This window comes from Megalops cyprinoides, chromosome 24, assembly GCF_013368585.1.
Source record: "Megalops cyprinoides isolate fMegCyp1 chromosome 24, fMegCyp1.pri, whole genome shotgun sequence".
Classification (NCBI taxonomy): Eukaryota; Metazoa; Chordata; class Actinopteri; order Elopiformes; family Megalopidae; genus Megalops; species Megalops cyprinoides.
Genome location: NC_050606.1, coordinates 10,242,664 through 10,262,296, shown reverse-complemented (window position 1 = coordinate 10,262,296; position 19,633 = coordinate 10,242,664). Strand labels below are relative to the sequence as shown.

Sequence of the window (19,633 nt, the reverse complement as noted above, 5' to 3'; positions counted from 1 at the left end):
GTGGATGGGCTCTTCCATTCCGGAACAATTGCTCATTGATAATTGATGCACAGGATGAAGACCGGGGTCTCTGAGCAGATGGTTTGGCACTGACGGGCGAGGCAATCAAGAATCGTGCGAAATCTACTACACACGAGAATAAAGCTGCCCACGTAACGTGCGTTCGAAAACGGTCACGCATGCAGGCTGGCTTGTGCCACTCTTGTGTCAAGTGCTTTTGCGGTACTTATGGTCTTCAGTCAGGGGAGAGGAGCCGGTACATTGCAGAGAGAGAACACAATACAGACACAGGGTGGTTTTTTTTTCAACTTCAGTACAAAGTTACCTCTGTCCAATGTACATGTCATGCCTGGGAGTGGGACCAAAGGTCCAGATACACAGCTGATAGGGTGTGGATTCTCTGGTCAATATGGGGAAGTGTCTCTGGTACTACTGCTGAGTAATCTGTGTGGCCATCTTAAGAAGCACTAGCATTAACAGTGCTTTACTGTTGAGCTCTTAGCTGTAAGTCTGGATGCTTGTCCTTGTACAGAAGGTCTACATGAGTGCCTAGACACACAGTGCTTTCAGTTTGCATTGGTACAACGTATATGAGTAAATACAGCTTTTTGAACAACTGTGTATCTATGGCTTGTATAAAGCCTCACTGAAATACTGAAAAAGTGTTTCTGCGGGCGTGCATGTATACATGTAGTTGTTTGCAGATGCGTGCGGTTGTGTGTATGTGTGTGTATATGTATGTAGCAGTATGTGTGTGTGAGTGTGTGTCAATGTGCATGTGTGTGTGTATGGGTGTGTGTGTGCGTGTATATGATTAGGTATGTGTAAGCAGGTGTGTGTGTGTGTATGTGTGTGTGTGTATTTGTAAGGGTGTGTGTTTGTACCTGAGAAGTCGAAGCTCAGCCAGCAGGGTGGGGTTCTGCTGGGTCTTGTCTGCAGGCAGCTGGGAGGCCTGCTCATGCTCCAGACGCAGGCGCTGAATCTCCTGCAGTATCTCCCTGAGGTGCACGCACACACACACACACACACACACACAGACATGCACACGTACGGGCACACACACACACACACACACACCACACACACACACACACACAGACACAGACACAGACACAGACCCGCACACGTACAGGCACACACACACACACAAACCACACACACACACACACACACACACACAGACATGCACACGTACAGGTACACACACACACACACACACACACAAATACACATAAATATATACTCAACATACCATTTAGCTCAGCTGTCTATTATCCCAAAATAAAGCATTTAACTTAATATGGTTTTGAAATATCAATCAGTGGACACTTTCATTATGCTGCCACGTGAGTTAACTGTAAGAAGCAATGAAAGGTCATTTTTAGTCTTCCTTTCAGAAGGAAACGTCTGGATAAAGAAGCTCAAATTGAAAGGGTTTCTCACCTGTTTTTGTTTTCTAGCTCTGCAATAAGCTGCCTCTGCTGTTTGTTTGCGTCAAGGGAGAGGGCGATGTCTGACGTTGCCCTCTGCTGTTGAGATTGTTGCTAAAACAAGACATACAGTACGGGACGTCACACTGTGTGCTATTTTCAAACACCTGCCATGTGCAGTTCTGAGGACAAGCATCTACACTGGGGTGAGGGAATTGTGAAATGTCATTTCCACACATGCCAAATTGTCAAATTCACACTGGCCATAATCCACCACATGCCATAGCAGGGAATCTCAGACAGGCCCTTCGATCGCTACGCTACGCTAATCCTGAAAACAGTGGTGGGACCCAACACATGCACTCATGAAGAGTGTTCCAACTTAAGTGAGGTAGGTGTGATCAGCCCTCCTCTTTCCTAATCAGTCTCGTCTACCTTTATTTTACACCTCACAGAGGGGCTGTTCTACTGTTTCCCAGAATGCATTGTGCAAAAGGATATGGCAACTGCTACTGCCATATACTCCTGGAAAGACTGGATAAGAGGATGAGGCAAAATCTTTCTATAATTTAATGTTAAATACGTGCTAACCAACAGCTACGCAGTCGCATTATGCAGCTACAATAACACAATAAATATCTTCTTTTTAAGATGGCATCACTATTGGCAACTAACAAGGCAAAATTGTGCTATTAGCTGGGGTTGGGGTCAATTCCATTTCAATTCAGTCAATTCAGGGAATCAACTGCAATTCAGCTCACGAACTGAGTACTGCCCATCATCTTCTATGAAGACTTTTCAATTAATTAACTGAATTTCAAATCACTTCTTGAATTAACTAAATGGAAATGGAATTCACTTCATCTCTGGTCATTAGCACCTCATTAGCTAAACAATGAAACAATGATAAACAATTTTTCATGCAGTATAAATAAAATACTGCACTACTGTTATCTTACAACAGTCATATTATAGTTATTTGAGTATATTACACTGACAGGGCAGCCTCAGCAAGCTAGCCATGACCACGTTGCACTGTTTGCCCGCCAAGCAAATTTAATCTTGTCCCAGACTTCAAATTTTCTTCTCCTGCTTGGCTTCACTCGCTATCTAAGAAATATCTGTATGATTTCTGTAAGACATCACTCAAAATGCTCACTCAGTGAAGTGTAGAGGGAATGTAAGATTTGGACTGGGAGCCTTTCCTTTGTGACCGAACTGGCCTGTTGGCTACAGACATTGCATGAAAAATTTCACACACACAACTTTCAGTGCATGACTTCAATGTAATGCTCATGGTACTCTGCAAATAACAATATAATAACCAGACCCATTTAGAAACCATATTACCCTTTGAAGCTGGAAAGTACCAGCTATGCAAGCACAAACAAGCTGTGAAATGGTTTCTGATTGCCCTATACCTCTGGCAACTGCTCTCAGATGGGTTTTACTCATTACATTTCATTACATTACTGTCATTTGGCAGATGCTGCTCCATGTACTGAGTCATGTAATGTTACCACTACTGCTCTGGTTACATCAGCAAGCACACTCATCCATGCAGATCTGGAGCTGTATTCATTACCATACATCCTGACCTCTGACACAGTGCGCTCTGCACTGCAAGGCTAAGACTGCCCCTGTACCCCTACCTATACTGTTTGGCAGCTTCTCTCAGAAGGCTTTACTCATTACATTACATTATTGTCATTTAGCAGATGCTACTCCATGGACCGAATAATGCAGTGTTACCATGATTGCTCTGGTTACATCAGTAAACACACTCATCCATGCAGATTTCGAGCTGTATTTGTTACAGCGCACCCTGTACTGTCCCCTGCCCCACTAAGGCCGCGGCGTTTCTCTCACCACGGACGCGGCGTCGGCGGCCAGCCTGGCGGCGTAGCGGGCGATGAGACGGTGCTCCTCGTCCAGACGGCTGCTGCTCTCCAGCATGCTGCAGGGGACAGACGGAGAGGAGTAAAAACCGAGGCTAACGGGGGCAGCCGTCACACTTTACCGCGCCCCTCGAGACCAGGCGCGGGCATCTAGACGTTTCGTTTCAATGCTATCTGGGATGGAGAGACGTACTGCACTACTGGGATTAGGTTCTATGTTGGAAAATAATCGCAGTGACATAACGTTGTGATTACACATGCTGTAGCTTTATGGCAAGGTCAGCTGTGAAGACGTGCACCGTGAATTAATGGACAAAGATATCCAACGTTAGCCAAAATAGAACCCCCTCCTCTCTTGATGCTTGATTTCAGAACACTGCATCAAAGACAATTCTCTGACATCGTATGTAAGGAAAACAGAAAAGGACATATTGTGCATGTTAAATGTTTAGGTAATATTAACAAATGTAGAAATATCCATTACATTTGCAAAAAAAAAGGTGAATAATTTGGCATAATAATCACCAAGCAATAAACTTCAAGCAGCTTGAAATCCACACATACTGTATGAACACATCAAAGAGAAGCTTAGTATTGTTATATGCAGTTGGACCTTTGAGGCTCTTTGAGACTGTAGAAAACGGAGGAGGCAATAATCATCAATGGGTAGTATTGGAAAGTGCAGCTGATGTACAATTCTGGCAATGATGCTCTTACAAAGATTCATGTCAGGACATTTATCACACAGGCCTATGCCAAACTTGCCGGAATATATTATCTATCTTTGCAGGACATTTGTAAGGGCATCCTTTTCCATTCAGAGAAACGATTGTGCACCTCAGGATTTCTGACTGTTTTACAAACAAATCTTCCAACATAAAGAACAAATAAAGTACTTAAAAAAAATGGAGAGACTAGCAAACCCTTGTCTTGGTGCTAGTGCGACCACAAACGAATAACCACAAACTCGACTCACGAACAAACAATGGACAGAAACTAGCAGAAATTCTGCAGCAAGACAGTCAATCGTTTCACTTCAGCATGTGCAATTCTACACGCGTGACAAAACTCTTTGTCGTGAACTGACCACACACACAAAAAAAACAAGAACAAAACAAAACAAAACAAAAAAAGTACAGAGCAATGAAAACACAGCTATCTGAACCGCACAGACCTTAAGTTTGAATCTACACCATATGAAGCATGTGGACTGAGAACAGCACTGATTTGCAATTGTGGAACATTGACTGGTGCAAGCAAAGGAAAACTGCCCGTGTGGATGGGTTCCATTGCTTGGGAGCCGACAGGGGGACCACACTAACCGTGTGGGGTTGTTGTGCAGTAGATTGACATACAGCCCGATGAGAACATGTTCATCAGCGAGTCTATCCGCAACATCAAGGCTGTAGTTTAACCTGGAACAGCGTGGGGATCCAGAGAGACAAATAAACAGAAGAGAGAGCGGCATGAAGAAATTACAACAAAAGAAAAAAAATGAAAAAAAAAAAACTTTGAAAAGTAATAAATAGCACTACTGCAAGGTAAAAGCATGATGCACACACTCTGAGCCAAGGTTTCAAATGCTGATATACATTATGGTTAAATACATATTTTTCATGATATATCTTGCATTAAATGATTATATATAGTTATGAAGAAATGAATAATTCTATCTGTTAAACAATTATAGAGTTTGGATGCTGATTAAATATTTTTTGGTTTCAGATTAATCACGACTGACCATGATATGATCAAGATATGATCAGGTGACCGCTGCACGACTGTTGACCATCTTATTAGTTAAATAAACTACGATGAGGCAATTTTGCCAGTTGAATGCTGAGCGTTGTGAAAATCAAGACGAAGGAATGAATGTGATCTGCTTTATTAAAAGAATATTGCCTTTGTGCCATTAAATATGATAGGGGCCCCTATACAGTGCATTTCTCAATTACTGAAAAAGGCATGTTAGGTTGAGATGATTTCTCTGCCTGTAAGTCTGAGAGCGTGAGCAAACTGACGCAAATGAGAAAAGTGACGTGACAGATTTTTTCCTGAACGCCTTTTTTGGGGGTCTGGCACAGACCCCGGTGCTGCATAACAGTGTGCTGATGTCACTCTCAGGGAAAAGATCAGCACAAAAAGAAGCCTGCAACAAATTTATGTGGCATATGCCTCACTAACATGCAATGAAAGACTCAACTATCTATCTGATATCGTTTTCAAGCACAGCTGACTACCTTGTTTGGGTTAACTTCAGATACTTTTGACATTTATGTAACCAAACTGACAAATAATGGACAATGTGAAAGTGGTTTCAATAAAATAAAGGAAAAAAAATTGATAAAACAATGTTATATACAATCTGCTGCCTCTTCATATTACTTATAACTTTCTCTGACAGTTGTAATACCTTTCACCAGCTGCTGTAAACAACATCACAAATTGATATGCTATGCATTGCTATCCATGTCAATAGCTAATGCTACATGACTAGCTATTAATAGCCTTTAACTGGCACGCATAACTGGGTAAGTATATACATAATGCAAATCAATTTGCTTTTAAATAGCAATGAAAATTACTGCACATTTGCAGGCAGCCAGCCAACCAATCAGGAACTAGACAGCTCAGCCTGCAGAGGTGTTAACACAATACTACAGGTAGCTAATCACCATTAACTGGATATCCTTCCTAGTAGCAGGAGCTCAGTTTCTGTTATTGAAATGCAGCAGCTATGTCCTGACATCATCCTGGACAAAAAATTAAAAAAAAAAAAAAACATTCTGTAAAATTACGTCACACCACGCTGATGATCACGCTTTAATATAAAAAGCTCTGCCAACATGTACATTCATAACAGCTGCTATATGACTCAATTTTTTTGCTCTCTGCTATGACATCAGTTGGCACTTAAATAAAGTGATAGCTGCACTCACCCACAGCAAATAATTCAGAATGGATTAAAGTTCGTGCTGGAAAGCGGTTTATGTCAATGAACTGTCACTTGCTAGCTGGGGGTTCAGAGGTAGCAATTTCACTTACATAGGAACAGGAATACAATAGGGAAATAATGAAATCTGCGAGATTGTAAGACTTCTTTGATGCAGAACTATGCAACCAGAGCACCACAAATCACCAAAAACGTTCCAAATATGGAGTTCTGTAGCTCTGTAGCTACTAGACACTGCTGAACAGACCAAAACCCAGGAGCCCTCCATGTCTGTCCTGTTGTTATCACATTTAGCATATCATTCTGCATGTCTGCGCCAAGCTTGTCAACAGCCATCAGATGGCCTACACCAAACATTGATTCATCGCTAAAGACAACTTGGCCGCAACGATCTCAGCCTGTTGCTGAGGGACCCTGTGAGGTCACCTGGCCCACAAACGGAGACCACCTCCTCACGGATAACCTGCTGACATGGAGGGCCTCTGCGACCTGGTGTTACTGACCGGCCTGTGAGCCCGCCAGTGTGAAAACAATCGTCAAGATGTGACATGATAAAGTCTTCATCTTGCTGAGGTGCTGTGAGTCACAGTCTCCCAGACTGTGGCCTGCCATTGACGGACTGTGTTTGGCTGTAACGTCTTGCCAGATTCGAAATGGCTGGCCGCTAACACTCCCCACAGGGTGAGAGACATTGCTCTTGTCACAAATGTGCCTAGACAAAATACCGAAGTCTTAGGCCTGACAGTTACTCTACAGTACAGTGATTCTTATAATGCAATACACTGTAGATAACTGTACAACACACTGCAATTACACACAGAAAAGGCAACAATGCTTTCAAGAATTATGCTAAAAAAAACTATCCAGCAATAACATTCAACATACTGCAGTAACCCCTGTATTCACAGACATGAGCCTCCATTTGTTATGAATTCACCAGCCTCACAGCCCACAGAACTTTCAAGGCAAGCCCTAAAAAATACCTGCGTGGCTGTATTTTTAAATGCCTTGTTTTGTTTTGTGTCATCCAAATACTCTCAGTACAAGGTGACACCCATCACACTGTGACCCAGGGTGGTGATCAGCCACTGGTCTGAAGGGACTTAGAGGTGCAACGCTGGTGTATTTGTAACACCCTGACTACACCTATGGCACAAGTACCCTCTGTTATTTATCAGTGGGGCATATTGGTTTCTCTCAGTATTCTTTTGTGACATAATCAGATATGCCAAATTACCAATAAGGTGATATTCTGCTTAAACATGGGTATATCATGGTCAGTCCTGAAAAATGAATTTATCAGCTTTTACAGCAAAATATTTAATCAAGATTCAAAATCTACATATGTTACCCATCTAAAAGCATGCATGCATAGAGTGGTGTCAGCAATGTGTCTAATCTGATCATTCTCTGACTGTGCAGCTACCTCAACATGTCCTAATCAATAGCAAATACACGATGGGAGGTGGGGGGCTGGGAAGGGGTGAAACAGCAGATAACTCGCATGGTCTGTTGTATAATGATGCAGGTACCTTCAAATACATCCAAACCATTCTGTTTTCTGCAGTAAATTTCATAGAAATAGAAACATGCCATTGCTTGGTGCAATGTTATTAAGTATTTAAATATAGCATTATATACATTACATACATTCACATACATTTTAAGTTGCTGTTTCCATTTAATCTCAAATGAATAAATATGAGGGCACTGTATATACATTCTATGTGTCGATGTAGACTGAAAATTCTATTAATAGTTTTCTACTAATAATTATCATCAATTGTTCTGTTCACAAATCAAATACGTAACACTTTAATAGTCATTGCTTAATTCCTTAAATGATTTAATTCCATGCAGTTCACAGTAAAATGTACTACACAGGTAGCTGTAATGTTTACAAAGTACATAAAATCTACATAGTACTGCGATGGATTTTGGTATTTGCCTTCAGCATCCTACTTGTAACCCTTTTTTCCACTGAATGACTGAAACAGGGAAGTTACATATGTTTAATCTTCTAATCAAACAATTTGTGCATCTTCAACAGTGAAGTGTATCTTTCTGAAATATATAAGTGCACTTATGCCAGCAAATAGGATTCTCTATCATCAAACCTGCACCGATTTCAAAACCACGTGGTTCTGAAGCAGCATCAAAATACAGTGAGACTGTTAATTGCAGTTACTGTTCATAAACTATCACAGCCTTTGCTTTTCTTGTGCCTCAAAGCACTAATGAAACGTTGCCATGTGATTCAGCTACTCTCTGGCTAGTCAGATCCCTGACCTGCTTTTGGCTGCTTCCATCTGGTCTGCTGTGCTGCTCATTTTGTTCAATATCTTCCAGAACTACTCAGCTCACAAGTAGATAGTTGGAGTTATTGAAACAGAAACATCTCAAGCATTTAGTGAAGTTATGGAAAATTTTAGTTATGTTATCCTCTTTGAAATTTAAAAGGGAATACACAGGACAAACAATATTTTACTACACCTATGAAGTAACTATGAATTCTCTTACATAACTGTGATTTCTGCATCACAGAGGAGAAAGCTAAAGCTTTTTTTTTTGTGGTTAGATAAAACTAGCCACACCAACGAATAAAACTAAAGAAAACCATATTCATAAAACAAGGGGATTGTTCTCACAAACAACTTGTTTGTTCTCTCCTGTTGTCCCTCCATTAATATAACATGATCGACCTTAACTTAATCCATTTTATTCATAAAGGAATAATGCACCTCTTCTGGGTTTTTGTCAGGTAACTTTAATTTATAGATATTATAAACCTAATCCTATAAAAAATGAGAAGACACATGTCTAAAATACACCTGGACGAAAGCACTGGGTAAGTTATTGTGGCTGAGGATTTCTGAGAATTTTGTTTTTAGAATGAAAATGTGATACTTCATCTTTGTTATAAAAAACAACATTCATTATGTTGGTTTTTGCCAACATTGTCTTATATTTTAGCAAAGTTAGACAGCTAAGAGCACTGCCAAAGATGAAAGACTGTGAAGCAAAACACTGCCAATTTTTTTTCCAGAGAACAGCCCTAGAACAAAATCTGCAGTCAAAGTTTCTAAGAACTTGCAACAATGAAACAGAGAGACAAATGATGTAATCGGTGACATGGGGAAAAGTTCGTGTTAACGATGAAAAATTAGCATTTTGTTGACGGCTAACCTCAGTCCCTGTTAATACTGCGTACATGCATTTTCTACCAACTGCACCTGGATGTGTAGCTACTAATGTCGAGCGCTAAAAGAACAAGCACATCAAGGTATGATGAGTAAAGCATGTCGGCGCCATAGCCAGCCCCTTAAAAAGGGTCTTACGGGGCACAGAAACACAAGACTGGAGGCCGCATCTCTACTCATCCACATACCTTCAGCACGTGCAAACCCACACGCTTACACACACCACCCGCGTTTCACTTACCCCTTCCCTTTCAACAGAGTCGGAGCAGCCCTAGCCAAGAGTTTGCTCTGCTCGACTTCGTTACCCTTGGTGTTAGGCAAGCTTTTTACGATACGATGACACAGCAGAGAAAAGGGGGGGGGGGGGGGGCAAAAACAAACACACATAATTATTCAGAAAAAAAAAAGGATAAACAGAAGATGTCTCCACTGTCTAACATAATGTAGTCCACATCTGCATTTGTAAATCTGCATTTGTAAAAATGTATTCAAACAACAAAGGAAATGTGTGCACATCCAGACTGCAAGAATACAAACAGCAGGAGGTCTGCGAAAGCGACAAGTGAGACAATGAAGATGTACCAGTGCCATTACAGGACTGGCGCAGACTGCAACCTATATTGGAACCACGTGACAAGTGACTCAAAGTTGCTTCCGTCTACACAATTCATTGTGATATCGGTGATTCGCAGAAATTATCACAGATGACAAAGACGGCCCAAACACTGGCAGCACTTGCATTAAAATTTTTGGTTTGGTCTACAGTCAATGCATTGCTCAAATCCAGAGAATCGTCTGAAACAAATAAGAAAACGACACATTAGATCGGGAACATCCTCTAGTTATCCTGGATAAAAATAAATGGATAATGGATAAATGGGTACTATATATACATGCCAGCTAGGACTGATTTTGGCTGATTATGGTGCTATGGACTGCCTGAACTGCATACTAAACCACACAGGAGCTTGAATGGAGTGTTTGCTATGGCCGCAATACTGTCATTGCTTTTACATGGAACAAAAAGAGCTCATTTGCTGAAATAATGAAAATATCGTCATTGGTAACTCATTACAGTAATAAGACAAGGAGAGGGAAAGGGAGAGAAAGCACCACAAGTAACACATGAAGCTCAAATGACATCCTTTTGTTTTTGGTGGAAATCACTGGCTTTGTCACTTTAAAGAAATTATGCTTACTGTTCCTGAAGTGAAAGTAATGCATCCATTTGTAATCTTTGTTGAAATTCCCCTTGCCTAACTGCCTATCAATCCCATCAATTACACTTCTGAAATGCACTGCCACCTAATATAATGTGCCTCTTTTTGCCAAAGAGAAATGTATGGGGCAGAGTGAGGGACGATCAAACCCTTGTGCCACTGGAATGGATCCCAGGGTAAACATATTAAAATTAGATAAAAATGCAACCGTCTGGAATGGTGAAAAGCATGGATGCCTTATGCTGCTTGCCACTGTTAGTATTAATCATGCTCAGAAGTGACAATCACAGAAGTCAAGAGTACCAGCATGTTTCCCAGTTCAGTTGTGGTTTGACATGACATCATCAAATACTGTATGTGGGTAGAAATGAATTCTGGTTAACATTACTCTCCATTTAAAAAGAAATAAATTTAAAAAAGCTGTCCCCTCTAAAGCCATGAGTATCATTTTGACATTTTGCAGTCTAATTTAATTATAGGTTATAGGAGATCTTTACCAGTATTATATCAATGTAATTTCAACAAGCTCCGAATCAAAGATGACATTCAGCAATTCTATAGATTACATCCACCAAGACCTCCCTTTAGGCAGTGAAGTGGCAGTGTACCTGTAAGCGCAAAAAAATGCTTCACATCAATATTTTAAGCCTTACTTCACTCAACCGGTTAAATTAACACAGACAATTTGATTAAAATATGGGAAAGGGACATGAGTAAAATGAGAATATTGAGAATAACTCTCAGGCAGAGCCAGAGTGAGAGAGAGAGAGAGAGAGAGTGAGAGAGAGAGTGAGAGAGAGAGAGAGAGAGAGAGAGAGAGAGAGAGAGGGAGAGGGAGCGAGAGAGAGAGAGGGAGAGAGAGAGAGAGAGAGAGAGAGAGAGAGAGAGACCCAAGTGCAAAACGCAGCAGAGGTTACACAAGCCACACTTGATTCCAAATGAAATGAATCAACAGAGCTCTCCATTATGCAGTAAATGTAAGAGGGGACACTAGCGTGTGCAGTACATTGACCGCCTCTGGCAGTGCCCTGTGATTGCCAGATATTGCGCTACAAGAGCCAAAGAATTGGCCACTCCACTGTCACTGCGACTATGATTTTCCACTGTAAAGGAGCTGGGGTTATTTACACTAAGCTAACCTCCCGAGGGACTGACTTTAAATGCATCTCATCTAAAACTGGCTAATAAGTTTTCACACATTGTTAGGTAATATACTACTGAAGAGCGATTGATGATAAAGCACTGGTAAAGAGATATTTTAAGGGATTTTCTATGGGAAGATTAACTCTTTTTAAAAGGTGTGTCACATGTGTCCATTGAATATTTGTCTACCTTCAATACAATGTCCAGTGTTTTAACCCTTTAATACACTATGTCTTACATCCTTGCAAAAAAAAAAAAAAAAATCTAGAAGTGGAATAGAATTCAATGAGGAATGCTGAACACTCTTGTTATAACCCCATCTATGTGATGTAATCAGAATTATTACACTGAAACCTTTTATTAATGATCTTATCTGACCAACGTTTTTTCAGGCTTTACAGTTGTAACGTGTTGATTAACTACAGTAGCATAACATTACTCATCTTGGTAAGTTCTTCATTGAAATGCTAACCTATGGATTTCTGAAAGTTCTTGTTCATCTGTTTGGGTTTATAATGAGCGTTTGTTTTTGTAGTTTGCACTGCTCCTTGAATATTTTTATCCAGCTGGCTAACAGTGTTAATTTTGAGTAAACAAGTAAATTAGCCTAAAAACACAGATCTGGTTTGTGTGTTTTCTTTGATGTCGCAGAATTGCAGAAAGGCTAGAAGGACACAAATCTTAAAGTTGTTCAGAAACAGTAGCAACATGAGTCTGCTCATGGTTTCAAGTCAAACCTATGTAGATTGTTAGCCATTATTATCCATTGACTTACTGATACCACATGTCAAGTTTAGTGCTTGCAAATGGCACAGTGCATCTTTATCTAGATAATTTGCCTTCATGTAAGCAAATTCAGGTTCGGGTGGCAATTTCTTTAAATTATTTATTTGCTGCGATTCACAGCATAACCCCAGCTTTGGGAAAAGCATAACTAATTTAATTTGTTGTAAGAACTTGAACCTGGCCGAGGGGATGTAAGCCGCAGAGAGTTTGAACAATGACTACATATTTTCAGTAATATACTTCAGCATGAACTGGTTAGAAATAACAATCAACCCTCTCTTTCCCAGGGAGCAACATGCATATCACAGATCTCCAAATAACCATGTCTTTGAGCTGTCTTCCATTTTTGCTGTCGTATTGCACAGTGGCAATATTGTGTGTGTATATAACAATTAAATGAACAATTAAATGTTCACCACAAACAGAACCACAAAACTGCATGCATGTCCACATTAAATATTTTTTTCACCTCAGACACCCTGCAGCCTAATTAGATTAATTAAAGTTTAGAGCTTACTGGGGTGTATGAATATGACACTGATTAATTAAAGCTGTGATCAAACATAGTTTTCCTCCTTTATTTCAGGTACAACCTGAGAAAGGTTAATCTCAACACTGAGAATTAATAATACCAAGTTTCCCTAATACCAATATACAGGTACCCATTTGTATGAAGTTTTTTTATTCAAATGTCTTCAAATGACATCTGAATAACAGTTAGAACATCACATAGTGCCTCCAATATCTTGCTTTTTGTTATGATTTCACATAATGCATGTCTGAATGATACATAATTCAAAATGTACAATGCAAACAATGTAAGTAATATGTTTCTGAGTGTGGCTGTATACAATAAATGCAAGTTGTTTTATATGTGAACTATTCCTATATGAGCCCATTGTCCATGTGAAGCCACTTAATCCAAAAAAAAAAAAAAAGAAGCTCAAGGCAATTATCACTCACAGACAACACCAATCTGTATGTCTTTTAGATCACCCATATGAAGGAACGGTCAATTGTGAATTTTTGGACTGGCTAATTTTTAACAGGACGTTACATTACATGTATTTACATGCATTTAGCAGATGCTCTTATGCATGTAATGTAATTACACTCACAGCACTTAGACGCCATGCTCCATACCTGTAAATAATAATAATAATGATTATTATTATTACTTAAATGCTTGCAAGCATTTGTAAACTGATGATGGGTGAACTATAAGACGGGATGGACTGGTATTCTCCTGGGTGGGGACACCAGATCAAAAGCCACCATTAGTCAAATGCTTTCATTTCCAGTCAAAACAGGTTAATTTAGCAGTAGTTAAAACACCACACTCTAACATGATTTTACTACATTAGAACTAAATGGTAGGAGAAAGCGACAAAGGGAAATGGTTCCTGAGAGGTCATATGACTACTGCGTACAGGCCATCTGTTCTACGAAGCTCGAGTTATTTGGCACACAGCAGCTAAGGTTATGGGAGTTTATCCACTACTGAGCTACAGCACCGGGGAATTTCACATACTGACCGTTCCTCTCCGATAAGCTGACTTACATACAGGTTTATTAGAGCATGCTCATCATCACCACCATCATCATCATCATCATCATCACCACATTTCTCAGCATCGGTCAGAGGAATGGGTGGGTTTGCACCCTCACACCTGGACAATCCAAGCAGAGACACGCAAAGCTGAGGACTCACCTCTGAGGACTCACTCCTGGATTTGATCAACATTTGCCCCTAACACTGGCGCCATAGAGTGGCAAGCCAAGCAACCCCTGCTGATGTCCCACCCCTATCCCCTTACTCCACTACTCCCAGTCTACATGAGCTAATGACATAGCTGGGATTGAACTTTGACCATAGAGCTCAGCTTGCACTCAAAGTGGGTGCCTTATGCACTGAACTACTAAGAAGCCCCATTAAGGACAGATATTGATCAAACCCAGGGGTTAGTGTTCCTTAGACACAGAGCGTTCAGTGATCAACAATAAACTGCTAAAATACACCCAGCGCTAAATATTTCCATTCCATTCCATATTTCCCATAATACCCAGACATGTAAGCCTCATTGGTTGGAATACAAGCTAAGAACAAGATACAGAGAGACACATAAAAAACATTTCACAAAAAGCATAGAGCTGTTCAAGTCTGTATGATTGGCATCTATGTTCATTCCCTGCTGGGCTTCTCAAGGGAAGATCCTGACCATCAAATTACCTACACCAGAGACCACATTACTTTGTACCCTGATTACCTTGATATAGATCAGAATAATAACTAAATATAACTAATAACTACATGACAGTGCCATATGTTTCTCATTGCTGCTTTCATTCTTTCTCTGCTTCCAGTTGCTTCCAACTCCTCATATCCACACACCAAAGAAGACTTCATTCCATCACGCCCCATCTAAACCTGGCTGCTGTGTTACACTGGCACAACCTTCTGTCTTTAATCCCACTGCCAACAAAACATCAAGAACCAAGAACCAATAACAAGCATGCCAGGAAAGGTATATAGGAAAATATATGTCATTGAAATGTGAAATCCAAAATCTAATGACTGTGCATTTAGTATACGTGTTTCCACACCAGTCTAGAAAATTATGGAGATTTTCAGACTGATTTCCAGGCCAAGAAATGTATGGATTTGGGATATGACAGTAAAAGTCTGGAATTTTCACATTTTTTCATGTGGCCTGCAGTTGATATATATAATAGTTGCCTAATCCTGATTATCAATTAAAAATTAAAAATCCTGATTATCAGGATGGATTTGTTGCATCTGTGCCAATTCACTGAAACGATCCAGATGGTGCAAAGATAGTTTAATGTGAACAGAATGCACTTGATTCAGCTGCTCAAGAACACAACCACCGAGAAGGTAGTCTTTATAGCCACTCTCTGTGTAAGCTTTTTAGACCAATTTGGTTAGAAAGCCAACTGTCTCAATATGTCCATATAGCTAAAGGCGGCAGTGGGGTAGTAACCTGGTACGTGTGGAAACAAACTGAAAAAGGTCACGGAAAAGCCTATAATTTAAATTCTGAAAAAAGGCTGACATATATTAACCATACGTTACCTTTTAAAAGAAAAAGCAAAAAAAACCTGAAACCTACTGCTACCATTGACACCACCTTCAGATCAAGCATCCAAGTACAAGTACATCTATTTCTTCTGTCCAATTCTGTCCCAGTAAGCATTCCTCTCAACACACCTGAACTGTTTTTCCCCCTCTTCCTCGGTCAGGCTACCCCGCCACACCGGATGCCTGGTTAGCCCTCTCTTTTTGCTTATCTCCCGAGTACAAAGAGATCAAAATGATGTCCATCCAAGGTATCTCCGGGGTATCACCGTGCTCATACCCACTGTGGCACTTCAGTCTTATTATCATTATAACACAGTTCCTCACCTTTTGTTTGTGAAAGGGCTTCCTGAGCTGGGCACGGAGTGAGAAAACATGGAGTCATTCATGCTGTTCACCGGTCTGGGAGGCCTGGGGGAGAAGACACATGATGTACTTCCTTAAACTGACAATCTCAGAGGCAGGTCACTTTATTAGGAGTTACAGTGTAAGAAAGTAAATGTATTGGGGAAGGATGTGGAACACGGCTAGTTATGGACGCCTATGAAGTTTCAGCTCTTAGGCAGTGATGAGACTCACAGTACCTTTTAAAGAGGGCTGGTTGGCAACCTGACAATCTGGCACATTTGCAGTGTGGATGTGGTTACCACTTCACACCCTGCATGAGGTATATGCTATATACTGCATGATTTACAAGGGGGAATGACATTACCTTACTTACCCCTGTGTCTGCTGCTGGTTAAACTTAGGATAGTATAGCAGGGCTTACTGGTTATCATTAAGGGCTAAGGCCAGCTGCTCAGGTTATATTTAGGGGTTTTTTGTCAGAGGCCTTGGTCCTTTGGCATAGTGGCCTGAAGATTTCAACATGTATGTATTTCCTATGGTTGAAATTTTCCCTAACTTGAAATGGCAGTTAGTTAGGGATTACATTGACAAAACATCTGGTGTTAGTGGGGACTAGAAAGCATTATTAGTAGGAAGTGTTGGGGCAGTGCACCACTTCAGTTCCATGTTACTGAAACTGAAAGATAACACATATTTATTTATATGCGTAATTTATTTTTAATTATGCTACTTCATTACATTTTTACTTTAATCATTATAATTGTATTTCTGGAGAGTCTATAGTGTGATATTTAATCTAAAATTGATCATCAATAAAAAGTGCTTGAGGTAACTCATCTCCTGATACTTTTAATTTTGCTCTGCTTTACTGCTGCGTCCCAATTCACTGTCACTGGGCCATCGGTACAGCGACTGGATACTCCAGTATCCAGAGATACTCCAGATCCAGAGATCTTCAGCAGAAATCGCTTGCAAGTCTTGATTTTCTTTTGACTGTTGCTGCTGGTTGCATATGAAAAGGCTTAAACTGAAATGTGCCTGCATACAGACTGCATTGTTTTCACATGAATATTATTTTGACTGCAGATGTGGTATATGCGCATATGTTTTCACACTGATTTAAAGTTCAACATCACGATGGGGATGTGACATGGGGAGTAATATGTTTATTAAAAGTGTGCATTTTTTTATTTTAGGGTAATACTGGAGGATATCATAATGCAATTTTTAAAGAAGCATGTAACATATGATATATAACTAAAAAGGTAATGCCCCCAACACTGTTAGTTAGCAAAGTCCTAATAGGATTCTGTATCTGTTTAAAATGCATTTTAATGACATCTAATCAAACAACTGTGTAAGTTACCACAATATGACATCGCAATGCAAATGTTTAAAATAAACTTACTTACCAAGTATCACTATTGTGTAGCAAAAAAAATAAAGAAATAAAAATGATTGGTTACAGTCAGCAGCTAAAAAGCAAACAACAACACACAGCGAAAACCCCGTAAATTTTCAGCATATTAAGGCACATGCATGTAAATACAGCATTTATTTAATGTGCAATGCTTTTCTGTAAAGGCAGAGATACCTGCAAAAGGCAGAGGTAACTCTTCTATAAAGGCACAGGTAACTCTGTCGCCGGACAGGTGAAAGTCATGTCAATAAGCATCTGCTGAATTCTTATAATGCATTCTGTCATTTCTAAAATTCTAAAACTTTCATTTATTGATATGACTGACTCTATTATTTATTTTCCAGTGTTAACTTACAGTTTGAGGCAGGAGAAAAAACATCTCAAAGAACACGACGGCACTATCACACCTCTGTCACTATTGTTTGTGTATTGTAGCTAGCTCGACACTTGCAGCATAAAGTATACTTTAAAAAATTGCACCCTGTGAAAAACCAAAAAACCAAAAAACAAAAGGTTTCATAATTTTTGACATATCTTTGCAGCTATTTAAATACGTATCTAGTAGCTATGTTATAACCTAGCATGAAGTAACTGGATTGATTCAGACCCAATGGAAGAAAGGACTGGTGAGGACTATCTTGCTTCTCCAGAGCACAGCATTTTGAACTACAGACTGAACTATCTCAGAGTGCTTCAGAATCCGTTATGGGCCAATGTGTCACCAAGGGGCACCGACGTGTCACCAAGACTGGTTTTCACAAAAGCAGAAATGGCCTAGTAATTGATTGGCTGTGCTGTGTACTGTCTGTTTCCACTGTTAAAAAGCAAATCTGAATATAGCATGGCCTGTTTTGAAGGACATAATATGTTTACCATGTTTCCTGTATTAGACATGGTGGCTGATTTCAAAACTATGTTTTAAATCCTTATATTAAAAAAAGAAAGAAACCTGATCATAAACACCACTGCTTCACACACCATAATCAGCCTCAGGTCTTGTGCCCTTAATTACTGTTAGGCTGTTTGTATAGATCTGAACCCATGACATCTCTCACAGCGGCAGCAGCATTAAATAAGCAGCCCAGCACATATTTCTTTTAAACGCAACTCATAAGGGTCCATCAACAGGAATAATGTGGAACAGCAACTTAGCTTACTTGGATGCTGACTGCTAATCAGCTGGAATACCATCAGTCCAACATTTCTTTTTCTTCTAGCAATCCCAAATAGCATATGAGTCACTATAACTTTGTCCACAGACTATATTTGACCCCTAGTTTAAAAAAATGCTTAGAATGAAACTTGTGCCTGGCTCTGTCTGTGTGTTTTGCCCCTTGGCCACTCAGGGGTCTTTCATGCGCATGGTGTAGGCGTGTCCAGATGTTTCCTAGTTCTGGGGATTAGTGTCTTCCAGCATTTCTATTCTAAAAATATTCCATGTACTGCTCTTGTATGATGATTCGGCCCGTCGATCTGTTGCAACACCAGAGGGGGCGTCTAGCTTGCCAGCTTCAGTGAAACCACTGCATCTCTGTCCCCTGGCATCAACAAGTCCTCTCTCATTTAGATGCCATACATATGGAGTGGACCAAAGCTGGGATCCATGGGAACTGGGAACAGAGTGTGTTCCTGGAACAGCACAATTTACGGCCCACAATGTCCTGTATGTCCATCAGTGGGATGGTTAGGGTCTTGGAGGGGGTGGATTTGTGTTCTCTTGCTTTTGTGCCTCAGTTGTGCCGCTGTAAATATGTCACGTGAATAAAAAATTAAGGCAGAAAAATACAGCCCATTTGAGACTCGGCGGGGGGGGTTGGGCAGGGGGGGGTGCGAAAGTGGCCTGGGGGCAGGAGGGTGATTTAGGGGACATAGTACGGTGTTCCTAAGATATGCACAATGGGCACTGGACAATTTCAGTCTGCTTAAAAGAGATTCACATGGCTATTAGACCCAAACACACAGCCAAAATCCCACCAAAGATAAAAAAAAACAAAATATATCTATTTCTAGTTATTGTTTAAAGCTGCTGCGTCGTATCATAATGCTTCCGGTTGTTTCTTTTGTTGGAAATCAAAGCTAACATGTGAAACCTGTCCAGGTGTAAAAAATTAAGTGTTCATTATCAAACAAGCCACCGA

At 40.2% G+C, this 19,633-nt stretch overlaps 1 protein-coding gene across 5 annotated transcripts in view; it reads right to left on the bottom strand.

Moving 5' to 3' along the window:
• The window catches only part of dtna (dystrobrevin, alpha), a 74,334-nt gene that overhangs the window by 13,049 nt on the left and 41,652 nt on the right, over nucleotides 1-19,633 (bottom strand). For 3 of the 5 annotated variants that reach the window (XM_036518685.1, XM_036518684.1, XM_036518686.1), the window contains 7 exons: nucleotides 17,488-17,496; nucleotides 16,055-16,138; nucleotides 9,723-9,803; nucleotides 4,651-4,743; nucleotides 3,300-3,387; nucleotides 1,444-1,544; nucleotides 885-998 (listed from right to left, as the gene is read on the bottom strand). In XM_036518685.1, coding sequence (XP_036374578.1) covers nucleotides 885-998; nucleotides 1,444-1,544; nucleotides 3,300-3,387; nucleotides 4,651-4,743; nucleotides 9,723-9,803; nucleotides 16,055-16,138; nucleotides 17,488-17,496 — 570 coding nt within the window. The remainder of the gene's footprint in view (nucleotides 1-884; nucleotides 999-1,443; nucleotides 1,545-3,299; nucleotides 3,388-4,650; nucleotides 4,744-9,722; nucleotides 9,804-16,054; nucleotides 16,139-17,487; nucleotides 17,497-19,633) is intronic. The other 2 variants (XM_036518687.1, XM_036518688.1) reach the window with 1 other exon arrangement.